The sequence below is a fragment of the Zeus faber genome (assembly GCF_960531495.2).
Source record: "Zeus faber genome assembly, chromosome: 5".
Lineage (NCBI taxonomy): Eukaryota > Metazoa > Chordata > Actinopteri > Zeiformes > Zeidae > Zeus > Zeus faber.
In genome coordinates this window covers 37,326,290-37,339,596 of record NC_137192.1, presented here as the reverse complement: position 1 = coordinate 37,339,596, position 13,307 = coordinate 37,326,290, and the positions used below count along the sequence as shown (strand labels likewise).

General features: G+C 44.6%; 1 protein-coding gene across 1 annotated transcript in view; it reads left to right on the top strand.

Annotated features, from left to right (window-relative positions):
- The window catches only part of pltp (phospholipid transfer protein), a 49,404-nt gene that overhangs the window by 24,898 nt on the left and 11,199 nt on the right, over window positions 1–13,307 (top strand). Inside the window, exons 8-10 of the mRNA XM_080000397.1 lie at window positions 7,007–7,098; window positions 7,296–7,472; window positions 9,222–9,281. Of these exons, the coding sequence (XP_079856523.1) occupies window positions 7,007–7,098; window positions 7,296–7,472; window positions 9,222–9,281 (329 nt within the window). The remainder of the gene's footprint in view (window positions 1–7,006; window positions 7,099–7,295; window positions 7,473–9,221; window positions 9,282–13,307) is intronic.

Genomic DNA, 13,307 nt, shown 5'->3' with positions numbered 1-13,307 from the left:
TTCAGACCTGTGTGCTGACAGATTTTAACAATGCGATTTTTCAGCACACCATTCATTTTTTCACAAACTCCTTGGCTTTGCAGATGATAAACAGCTCCTAAACGTTGTTTAATTCCCAATTTTTGCAGAATTAATTTAACTGTTCTATCCACAAACTCTTTCCCATTATCTGAGGATATCCGATCTGGAAGTCCCCACCTGCTTATGACCTCACGACACAAGAACTTGGCAACCGACTGAGCATCTTTACGCTTGGTTGGACATGCCTCAGGCCACCGTGAAAATCTATCCAAGACGACTAGCATGTATCTTTTACCTCCTATTGGTCTTATCATGTCAACAAAATCCACAACCAACTCACGCATAGGACCTGTCGGAGTTGGAATGTGCCCGGGTTGACTCAACACACCCCTCCGAACGTTATTTTTAAGACAGATTGTGCATCTGCCTTTGACATAATCAATTTGCTCAAGCAAGTACGGTGCCCAAAAACCATACTCTTTTGTGATCTTTCTCCTTACCTCCCCCCTTGCAACATGGGTTAACCCATGTGCTTCCTGAATCATCAGACCTAGTAGGTCAGGGGGTGCTACCATCAGTCCTTCATGATTTCTCCACAGACCAGCAGAATCTTGTGTGGCCCCTCGGTCCAACCATAATTGTTTATCTATGGCTGACGCCGCTTCTTGCATCGCGATCACATCTCTGAGCGTGATTTTATCTTCCAAGTCCACTTCATGAGTGACCAGAAGAACCTTGCCTGCTTTGTTTGCTCCTGTAACTGCTTTAGCAGCCTCATCAGCCGCTTTGTTCAAATGCCTTAATTGGTCAGTCCGTTTCCAAGTCTCTCACTAAATAATTGCAAATGCAATGTATGAAAAAGAACTACTACAAACCCATATGTGAAAACAAGCTAAACACATTTATTATAACTAAATTTATAGGCATATAGGTAAATGCAGGTGAGGTCTGTTGAAAGAGTTTGTGGATAAAACCGTACTGGCCTTTAATTGGTTTTGATGGATTCAGGATTCCAGAACGTTGTCATCCGCAAGCCTCAGTGTCTGTGAAGATCTACCAGATGTCTTGTCATCTGCCCTATGGATGATTCAGTTCAGACTCATTCCATCTTCTCTGTCTTTCCCCAGCTTTCACTCAGCATAGTAAAAGAGAGGAAGAAAGAATAAGGAAAAAGAACAACAGAAGAGTTCAATGCCTTAGGCTCACTCTAAAGTCTTATACACACTGTAATACAATTCAGTGTGACATACATTATCAGCTTTTTTATTTTGTGCACACTTGAAATAAAGCAATGGTTACTTTTAATCATGCAATTCATTTAAAGTCCAAAGAGTATATTAGTCAATCTGATATCACTTTTAATTAGTTATTTTTATTCTATTTATCTATTTATTTTTATTTTATTTCATTATTTTTATTCTATTTATCTTTTTAATTGTATTTTATCCTTTTTATTCTTTCTTCTAACTACTGAGAGAAAAGAGTAGAGAGGGGGCTCACCAGTCCCTCTTGTCAGGAGGAGTTAACTAAATTCCACTCTTGTGTGAAGCACCACCCCTTGCTCCACCTCTTAAGTTTAGCAAAGACTTCCAGTATGGACTGGTCGTCAGCGAGTGAACATCCTGTTTTGGCTCCCGTAGGAACAGCCCAGCTCAATGCAGTTACGCACAGTCGTAAATCAAAGCTGTTTTCTCTCAGCAGTCGAAACACAAAACCTCTTTTCTTGCATCAAGAACCAGAGTCTCCCTTCACCCCAACAAGACCATCTGCTCTTTTAACCAGACAGGACTCACAGAAATCACCGCCACACACACCCCAAGCATAAAAAGAAAAAGAAAAAGAAAAAACCCCCACTCCAATCAAACAAATCACAAATCCCACTTCCAATTCAGAGCAGGAGATTTTCTTTTCTTTTCTGGATGTGTACATGTATGTGTAGGCAGACTGTGGCTCTAGTCCTTCAGAAGGCTCATTTTGTTATCAACTATATAAAGTCCTGTAAAGGTTCATATCCTTTATCAAATGCACAAACGTCCTTGGAAAAAAAGCTCATATATATTTATCAAACGTCCTTAGAGAAAAAGGCTCATATATATTTATCAACTTTACAAAGTCCGTAAACAGGCTCAGGATTATCACTAAAGGGGCAAGAAATGTTTCTCTTTATGTATTATTCAACTGCTCACCACATATGTATACCTATTTAATAACACATATATTCTATATCACTTATACATACACAAAACATACACAAAGCTCTTCACACCTCTGCAGCCGCGGCACTTTCACACTCACACACACAAAAAGAAAACAAGAAAAAGATATGTCTGACCAGCAGAACATCTAATCCCCCAGAGACTTCAACAGCGCTTAGCTTTATGTTTTACATCGACTCATTTATACTTTTCTAATTTCATCAAAATTTGACTTTGGCCAAACTTTTAACAAATTCTTTTTAATCAGATTCTCTCATCATGCATGTTTACTAGTTCTCCAGAGCAGGTTCTGCCCTGTTTTTCCTCACTTTTCTTCTCAAACTTTATTTTTTCATCTTTTGAGCCTTTAACTTGTAACTGTTTTTATTTCACTTTATCTTTTTCATCTTACTTTAGCTCAAACTTTATTTTTCATCTTTAAGCCTTTAACTTGTAACTCTTTTTATTTGACTTTATCTTTTTCATCTTACTTTAGACTTTTGACTTTTATCTCTTTTTCACTTTTCATCTTACTTTAGGCTTTTAACTTTTATCTCTTTTTCACTTTTGATATTTTTCGTCTTACTTTAGGCTTTTAACTTTTATCTCTTTTTCACTTTACTTTCTTCTTTTTCATCTTTATTCATATAATTTTATTTTGAGTCAATTCCCCTGGCCAGGGTTATTTCCTCTTGTTTTTCCTACCTAGATTTGACTATATTATGTCTTCATTCGGCCAACTTTCACGCAGCATTTAATGTACACGTTTTACTGTTTAACGAGATACGGGCCCTGTCTTCGTTAATCTTGCATGGTTATTTAAATAACTTTTGGCTACTAGTTCTACCATTCTACAATTACTTTTTTATTTCTACTTTCTCCACATCTTTTAAGCCTTTAACTTTTACTTTTAACTTCATTTTTCATTTCTCTCGTCCCTATTCTCTATTTCAACTTTTAACTTTTAGCTTTTATTTCTCTCGTCTCTATTCTCTATTTCAACTTTTAACTTTTATATCTCTTGTCTCTATTCTCTATTCTCTATTTCAGCTTAATTCTCTTTTTCTTCATTTATTATTCTCTTATTCCCCTTATTTACGTCTTTTACATCTTAATTAACCCCAATTTAGACGGAAACTCACTTCACACATCAACACATCATCTCCATCACCGCATAATCTCAGTGTAGTCTCCCTGCCAAAAACATACTGCTCCTAGCCCACATAACAGCTCAATTTTGTGAGAGGTCACTCACCCTGAGAGCGGCAGTTCGCTGGAGCAGGCAGCATCGGCAGATGAGGCCCAACAAATCCTGTTCGTGACGCCACTTTGTAGTTTAGTTTCTTGATGGGTGTGATGTGTTGAAGAATGAAGGAGTGACCGCTGACACTGACTTGAATAAAATAATAGTTTTATTACACAAATCAGCATCAAACCAGACTTGCCATGGATGTCCTGGGAGAGACCCGAGCCGGATGGGATCTCTGCCAAGTGACGCTCTGCATTCGCTTTTAAAGCTGTACAGAGATAACATACCATCTCTGGTCCCAACCTATAGGTGCCCACTCAGCCTCTGTCCTGTCATAAATCTAAACATTTCCTCCTCTGGTCAATCTGGAGGAATAAACAAAATTCCTCTCCCATAGGGCCTCTAAACAGACCCTTGACATTCTCGTTCTCAAGCAATAAATCTAATAATAACATAGTTAATATTATGACCACACTATATCTCAGCTTTGGGAGCTCAGTGACCTATTCACCTCAAACCTTCCAGACACCTCACTACTACAGTACTACTGCAGTACTACTACAGTCCTACTACAGTACTACTACAGTGCTACTACAGTACTACTACAGTGCTACTACAGTTCTACTATAGCGTTACTACAGTACTACTACAGTTCTACTACAGGCCAGTTGGTATCTTCCAGGGTGGAGGCCAGTTATAATGTCCAGTGGAGGCTCGTTGGTATGTTCGAGTGTGGAGGTCAGTTGGAATAGACCTTGGTGCCAAATAGTATCCAGTGCCTTGTTGAAATCTATGAAGCAGACATGCTGAGTGTTGTGTTAATAACGTTGTTTGTCCATGAGGGTGTGTAAATCTGATCTGAAGTGCAGTGATTTGGCGTCAATCCAATTGGACGTTGTGCTCAAAGTCTACAAGTGTGGAATGGATGATGCTATAGAAAACCTTCCCCAGGTTAGTGTTCACACAGACACTCCTTATTTGGGTGTCATTGATCTCCATCATTGAATATGAGATATCGTGATGAGACCTCTGGGGGTGATGGGGGTCTCTGCCCACAGGTAAGGGTTTAGAGAGGGAGACGGAGTCTTTCTGGCTGTGGTGCGCCAACACTGGGCGAGAGTCTTTATTGTCACCTTAAACAATAAGGTATGCTGTTCACAAGTATAAATAACAAAATAATGATAATTATAATAATGAAGTTGATAATAATCATCTCGGGCGCAGGAGGAATGGCGTTCTGCTGGTGGGCTGCTCACGAACCTGTGTGGCAATCCCCTTTGTAAGACAAACAAACATTAAGAAAACTTAAAGCTGAATGGGCCGATTTGAGGCATCTTGGCGGCTGCAGGAAAGAGAACCGTGCTGTCGTCCACAGCCGGTGGTTGACCACGCCCCTTTGTCCGTCACAGAGACCCTGATTCCAGATGTCAGTGACCTATGCTCACAATCAATTCAATCATTCCAAGATGGCAAACAGGAATTTCTGTCTTGTGTTTTCTGGCATCTCCTTCAGGATGCCACCACGCCTGCTTGCCTTCTTGCCTTTTAGGACACAGAGTTTTTTGGTTAGTTGCTGCTCAATAACAGGGTCCAGAGGATTCTGGTTTTCTTTTATTGTTAATTGGAATTTGTTTAATTTGGCTCTGTGTTGTTTGGTTCTCTCTCATAAAGAGTTTTAAAATGGGTAACCCAAATATCACAAATTCTTCAGAGTTAGGGCTCCATTTATTCCAGAATAGGTTTATATTTATGGACTCCTCAATCAGTGACAGTTGCTTGTGTGTGTATTGTGCCTTTTTGAATCAGAGTTTACGTTTGTAGTGTTTAAGTGTGTCACAATAAAGAAGGCCTTTTTCTGCCTTTGCTAGTTCTCTATGTTTTTCATTGGATAATTTCCCAAGTTTTTGTCTTATTGTTTTTTTTATTATTTGTCAAACCAGCTGTCATTATTGTGCTTTTTATGTTTATCTTTTAATGGTTTAACTGCATTCTTTTTGGCTGTTTCCATGGTGACGTCATTGATATTTCGAACTGCCAGATTCGCTCCTTCTTTACTGTGAACATACGTGGTGTCCAGAAAGGTATCTAATAGCATTTGAATTTCAGGGGTGCTGATTGGTTTCTGGAACTCTTCTGGGCTGTTTTGGGCCCGTCTGTATGGTCCCCTGGTACTGAACAGCTCACTGGGCTGTGAAGGTGCGGTGCTTTGGGTTGGTCCTTTTAAGGAACACAGTGATTTGTCTTTAATCGGACAGAGGGGTTAGTGCTTTAACTGTCAATGCGCTGAGAGAAGAAGAGTCTAAGTCAGTGACCATGTGGTCAACTGTGCTCCTGCCAAGAGGTGAGCACAACACATGTCTTCCTAGAGGGTCTCCTCATAACCTACCATTGACCATTTACAGATCCAGGCTTTGACAGAGCTCCACGAGGTCTCGTCCATTCCTGTTGACCTGAGGGCCAAAATCTGCAGTTTCCCTGGACCTGGGAGCTGCAGACCTGCTCGTGGAGGAGGGGGAGGATCTCTTCGTCAAAGTATGGCGAGTTTCTCGGGGGGGATGTAGAGAGCACAGAGGAATACGTACATCCTGGGTTCTCCCCTGCTGCAGAGAGGTGAAGCTTCCTGGAGGCTGGGTCCTGTGCTGATCCTGAGAGGGGCTTCCTGTGCTGCATCCTAAAGCCACGTCCTTTAGGGTCTTAGTGAAGGTGCTGACCGTGTCCTACCGAAGGTGGACGTTGTCGTAGAGACTGTGAATGCTGAGGGTGTGGTGGTGGCCAGGTGGACATTTGGCATGCGGGAAGATCCACGTGAGATTCAGCATTTATCCTCTGGGTGGTGGCAGGAGGGAAGTGTCTACGGGGCAGGATGGAAGTCCCTACTGGGCAGGATGGAATTCTCTACGGGGCAGGATGGAAGTCTTTATGGAGGAGGATGGAAGTGTCTACGGGGCAGGATGGAGGTGTTTACGGGGCAGGATGGTAGAGGCGGCCATCTTGGAGGAGGGGAAGGTCTGTGTAGCTCTCTCGGCCTCCCTCTTCATTGACTCCGCCACCTTCTACTGCTGTGCCCTCAGGTCATTGGAACCTACCTACATGTGTACTACATGTATACTGCATGTGTACTACTTGTATACTACATGTGCACTACATGTATACTACATGTGTTCTACATGTATACTGCATATTTACAACATCTCTATTACATGTGTACTACATGTATACTACATGTGTACTACAGGTGTACTACATGTATACCTAATGTGTACTACATGTTGTGTAGTACATGTTGTGAACTACATATTGTGTAGAACATGTTGTGTAGTACATGTTGTGTGCTACATGTGATGTACTACATGTTGTGTACTACATGTTGTGTACTACATGTTGTATACCTTCACTTCAGTGGGAATGTTGCTGTGTACTTTCACTGTTAGTATTATGTAGTTCACTGTGGGTATTATGAGAGCACTTGCACTTTGCAGTGGGTATTATGTTAGTACTTGTACTTTGCAATAAGTATTATGTTAGAACTTGTACTTTGCAGTGAGGACAGAGGTGGACGACTACATCGGCATCGACTACTCTCTGCTGAGTGACCCCCAGCTCAGCTCCAGGAGCCTGGACATGGACTTTAGGGTGAGGAACACCTACTGGTTCTACTGGGTTCTGCTACATTTTACTGGTTCTGCTGGGTTCTACTGGGTTGTGCTACATTCCACTCGGTTCTACTGGATTCTGCTACATTCTACTGGTTTCACTGGGTTCTGCCACATTCTACTGGGTTCTACTGGTTCTTTTGTGTGCTGTTCCTCTGATGGTACCTGGTTCCTCAGGGCATGTTCTTCTCGCTGGCCTCGGAGGGCGAGGACCAGGTGAACGAGGCGGTAGAACCTCAGATCAGGGACTACGACAGGATGATCTACCTGGCGTTGTCAGAGTTCTTTTTCGACAGCGGAATGTTCTCCTACTTCAAGGCCGGGATCTTTACCATGAACATCGCCCACGAGAGGGTAAGATCACCCCACGGTTTGACAGGTTCAAACTGTAGAAGCAAGTTCCACCCCTAACTGTAGAACCAAGGGTCCAAACCGTAGAACCAAATTCTACCCCTAACTGTAGAACCATGGGTTCAAACTGTAGAACCAAGTTCCACCACAAACTGTAGAACCACAGATTCAAACTGTCAAACCAAGTTCCATCCCTAACTCTAGAACCACAGGTCCAAACTGTAGAACCAAGTTCCACTCCTAACTGTAGAACCACAGGTTCCAACTGTAGAACCAAGTTCCTCCACGAACTGTAGAACCACAGATTCAAACTGTAGAACCAAGTTCCACCCCTAACTGTAGAACCACAGGTTCAAACTGTACGACCAAGCTCCACCCCTAACTGTAGAACCACAGGTCCAAACTGTAGAACCAAGTTCCACCCCTAATTGTACAACCACAGGTCCAAACTGTAGAACCAAGTTCCACCCCTAACTGTAGAACCACAGGTCCAAACTGTCGAACCAAGATCCACTCCTAAATGTAAAACCACAGGTTCAAACTGTAGAGCAAAGTTCCACCCCTAACTGTAGAACCACAGGTCCAAACTGTAGAACCACAGGTCCAAACGGTAGAACCAAGATCCACCCCTAATTGTAGAACCACAGGTTCAAACTATAGAACCAAGTTCCAGCCCTAATTGTAGAACCACAGGTTCAAACTGTAGAACCAAGTTCCACTCCGAATTACAACCACAGGTTCAAACTGCAGAACCAAGTTCCACCCCGAACCGAAGAATCACAGGTCCAAACTGGGGAACCAAGCTCCACCCCCAACTTTAGAACCACAGGTCCAAATTCAAGAAATAAGCTCCACACCTTACTCTAGAACCAGAGGTCAAAACTGTAGGACCAAGTTCCACTCCTTACTGTAGAATTACAGGTTGAAACTGTAGAACCAAGTTCCACCCCTAACTGTAGAACCACAGGTCCAAACTGTAGAATCAAGATCCACCCCTAATTGTAGAACCACAGGTTCAAACTATAGAACCAAGTTCCAGCCCTAATTGTAGAACCACAGGTTCAAACTGTAGAACCAAGTTCCACCCCTAACTGTAGAACCACAGGTTCAAACTGTAGAACCAGGTTCCACCCCCAACTGTAGAACCACAGGTCCAAATTCAAGAACTTAGCTCCACACCTTACTCTAGAACCAGAGGTCAAAACTGTAGGACCAAGTTCCACTCCTTACTGTAGAACTACAGGTTGAAACTGCAGAACCAAGTTCCACCCCTAACTGTAGAACCACAGGTCCAAACTGTAGAATCAAGATCCACCCCTAATTGTAGAACCACAGGTTCAAACTATAGAACCAAGTTCCAGCCCTAATTGCAGAACCACAGGTTCAAACTGTAGAACCAAGTTCCACCCCTAACTGTAGAACCACAGGTTCAATCTGTAGAACTAAGCTCCACACCTTACTCTAGAACCAGAGGTCAAAACTGTAGGACCAAGTTCCACTCCTTACTGTAGAACTACAGGTTTAAACTGCAGAACCAAGTTCCACCCCGAACTGAAGAATCACAGGTCCAAACTGGAGAACCAAGCGCCACCCCCAACTGTAGAACCACAGGTCCAAATTCGAGAACTAAGCTCCACACCTTACTCTAGAACCAGAGGTCAAAACTGTAGGACCAAGTTCCGCTCCTTACTGTAGAACCACAGGTCCAAACTGTTGAACCTTTTAAAACATCTGGTTTCGTCTTTTTTCCAGATGCCTAAAGACCTGGAGATGCTGCTGAGAACCACCTACTTTGGAACCATCATGCTGCTGGTGAGTGGATGAAGCATCCACCATGTGTACTGTCCCAACTCCACCACAGAGATGGAACCTGTGATATTCAGATCCTGGTCCCGAATGTCCAGGTCCTGTGAATGTCCAGGTCCCGAATGTCCAGGTCACGAATGTCCACGTCCCGAATGTCCAGGTCATGAACATCCAGGTTCTGAACGTTGGGGTTGTGGCCCTGAATTTAAAGGTCTTGAATGTCCAGGTCCTGAACGTCGTGGTTCTGAATGTCCAGGTTCTGAATATCCAGGTCCTGAATGTCCAGGTCTGAATGTCCAGGTTCTGAATGTCCAGGTTCTGAACATCCAGGTCCTGATTGTCCAGGTTGTGAATGTCCAGGTTGTGAATGTCCAGGTTGTGGTCCTGAATGTACAGGTCCTGAATGTCCAGGTTCTGAATGTCCAGGTCCTGAATGACCAGGTTCTGAATGTCCAGGTTCTGAATGTCCAGGTCATGAATGACAAGGTCCTGAATGTCCAGGACTTGAATGTCCAGTTCCTGAACGTCCACATTTACATTTACATTTAGTCATTTAGCAGACGCTTTTATCCAAAGCGACTTACAAGGGAGAATAACATTCAAGCTACATTGCGACAGAGATTAGTGTAACAACAACATTAGTGTAACAACGAAGCGGCAGGACCGGGAGACGGCGGCAACATGGTCCGAGAATGTCAGTTGGTCATCAATAATGTCACCAAGATTCCTTGCAGCCTTGGTAGGAACAAGAGATAGAGAGTCGATTTTAATATCAATGTTGTGATGAATACCTTGTTTGGCCGGGAAGACCAGCAGTTCCGTTTTCGCCAGATTTAGTTGAAGATGATAATCCATCGTCATCCATGTGGATATGTCAGCGAGACAATCCGAGATCTGCGTCGAGACAGTGGGGTCGTCGGGCGGGAAGGACAGATAGAGTTGAGTATCATCCGCATAGCAGTGATATGAAAAGCCATGTGAGCAGATGATCGGGCCCAGTGAGGTGGTGTATATGGCAAAGAGGAGGGGTCCTAGCACCGAGCCTTGGGGCACCCGTGTGGTGAGGTGGTGAGGCACAGACAGCGGCCTCGCCATGTCACACTGAACAAGCGCCCAGTGAGGTCAGATTCCAACCAGGAAAGTGCACTGCCCGTTATGCCCATGCTTGAGAGTATGGACAGGAGTATGCAATGATTGACAGTGTCAAAAGCAGCTGATAAGTCTAGCAGAATGAGAACCGAGGATTTGGCAGCAGCTCTAGCAGTTTTTAAGGCCTCTGTCACAGACAACAGGGCTGTTTCGGTGGAGTGACCACTTTTGAAGCCAGATTGAAGTGTATCAAGAAGGTTGTTCCTTGACAGGTACTCTGTAACCTGTCTAGAGACCGCCCTCTCTAAGGTTTTGGAAAGGAATGGGAGGAGAGAGACCGGCCGATAGTTTCCTACTTGATTGGGATCGAGTGAGGGTTTTTTGAGCAGTGGTGCGACCCGAGCCGCTTTGAAAGCGGAAGGGAAAGTGCCGGAAGTTAGGGAAGAATTAATCACATGTGTGATTGCCGGGGTGATAGTCGGTGATATGGCTTGAAGGAGGTTAGATGGGATCGGATCTAGCGGACAGGTAGTAGGACGGCTACATGTTAGTAGTTTAGATACCTCACTTTCAGCGAGGGGGGTGAAACCAGGGAACGATGAGCCTAGGGCTGGAGAAGACAGGTTGTGAGTAAGTTGTTTAGTGAATTGGCTGCTGATGGCTGCCACTTTGTTAGTAAAAAAGGAGGCAAGGCAGTCAGCAGTGAGGTTAGTAGCTGGGGGAGGTGGTGGAGGGTAAATCAGAGACTTGAAGGTGGCGAATAACTTACGTGTGTCTGTGGCACCGTTGATCCTATCGTTGAAGAAGGCCTTCTTAGCAGCAGTGATGCTGGAAGAGAAGGAGGACAGCAGTGTCTGGTAGCTAGCAAGATCCTCAGTTGTTTTGGATTTGTGCCATTTCCTCTCGGCTGCTCTGAGGTCAGTGCGCGTTGTCCGGAGGGTGTCAGTCAGCCAAGGGTGCGACTGGGTTGATCGAGCGGGTCTGGTGGATTGTGAACACAGGCTCCAGACATGAGCTCAAGGTGGAGCAGAGGGAGTCAGTGGCATCATTAACCTGCAGAGAGGAGAAAGTGCCGTGAGGTGGAAGAGAAGAGGAGAGCACAGAGGAGAAGTGGGTGGGAGACAGGTTGCGGAGATTGCTGCGGATAGTAACCATGGGTGGGGAGGTGGGGGGTTGTTTTGGTAGCTGGACATTGAAGTGGATGAAGAAGTGGTCAGAGAGATGAAGAGGAGTGACCCATAGGTTGTCGGTGGTACAGCTCCGAGCAAGAATGAGATCAAGCTCTTTGCCAGCCTTGTGAGTCGGTGGAGTCGGGACCTGTCTTAGATCGAATGAGCGAACATAAGACAGGAAGTCAGCCGAGCTCGCACTGTCCAAGTGGATGTTCATGTCTCCGAGGACGAGCATGGGACAGTCATGCTCAGGAATTGATGACAGCAGGGTGTCAAGCTCATGTAGGAAGTCACCTAGTTGTCCTGGTGGACGGTAGATGACGACCACATAGGCTTTCACCGGAGCAGTCACCAAGACGGCGTGATATTCAAAGGAGGCAAAGTTGTTTAAAGGCAGCAGTGGATTCAATTTCCTTGTGTTAGAAATTAGCAGGCCAGTCCCACCACCACGGCCAGATGGTCTGGATGTGTGGGAGAATGAGTAGTTAGTGGAGAGTGCAGCCGGGGTTGCGCTATCTTCCGGTTTAATCCATGTCTCAGTGAGAGCAAGGAGCTCCAAGGAGAGGTGGTTGGCATGACCAGAAATGAAGTCTGCCTTGTTAACTGCAGATCGACAATTCCACAAGCCAACAGAGAAGGAGGTCTTTGCAGAAGATGTTTGCTGCAGGGACCTGAGGTTACCTGGATTGTATCGGCGTATGGTATAACGAGGCTTTCTGGGTGACCTTGAAGTTGTAGTGATGCGGTAGTAGCACATTTTGTATGGAGTGAGAGAAAGAAGGCAGGTTTGCCTTGTTCGGTGTCCTTGCTTCGGTTGACGTGCAGAGGTAGACGTGCGTCTTCACACAGAGCGACTACAAATGGGCCAACGCTTGAAGCTAACTCTTCAAGGGCAGGACCATAAATAGGTGATTGAATACAGCTGCTCATGTGATTAGGGTTGCACCTGGCTAAGAGCACGCCCACATAAGAGAGGACTTACCTGAATAGGGGGTGTGTCTGGAACACAAGCTTGTTGGCAGATCAGCAAATAGCAGTGAAATGTGCAGTCAAACCAGTAGTCCAAGTTGCAATACTACAATACGAGCAGTGATACACTACACAGCAACCTCAGCACTAGAGCTCGACTCAGAGTTCAGTTTGTAGTGAAGGGTATTTATCCCTGTTCAGCGGAAGGACACGCCCAGAAAGTTAGACAAAGGGTTTACTGATTAGAGGGAGTTGCTTGGCTCACACCCTTGCTGATGGCTGAGCAATTAGCAGCAGATATGCAGGTACTACCCTGAACCAGCTAGGACAAAGTAAGTGCCAAATAAGACTGAACCAGCAATAATAACAAGAAAAACAACAGCAAAGGACAACAACAAACGACAACAATAAAACAGATTTAGTCAGTAATGCACTTCTATTTGACGTGCAGAGGTAGACGTGCGTCTTTACACAGAGCGTCTTCACACGAGAGCGACTACAAATGGGCCAACGCTTGAAGCTAACGCTTCAAGGGCAGGACCATAAATAGGTGATAGAATACAGCTGCTCATGTGATTAGGGTTGCACCTGGCTAAGAGCACGCCCACATTAGAGAGGACTTACCTGAATAGGGGGTGTGTCTGGAACACAAGCTCCAGGTCCAGGTCCTGAATGTCCAGATTTGAATGTCCAGGTTCTGGTTCTGAATGTCCAGGTCCTGAATGTCCTGGTTCTGAAAGTCCAGGTCCTGAATGTCCAGATTGTGGTCGTGAATGTCAAGGTCCTGAATGTCCAGGTCCTG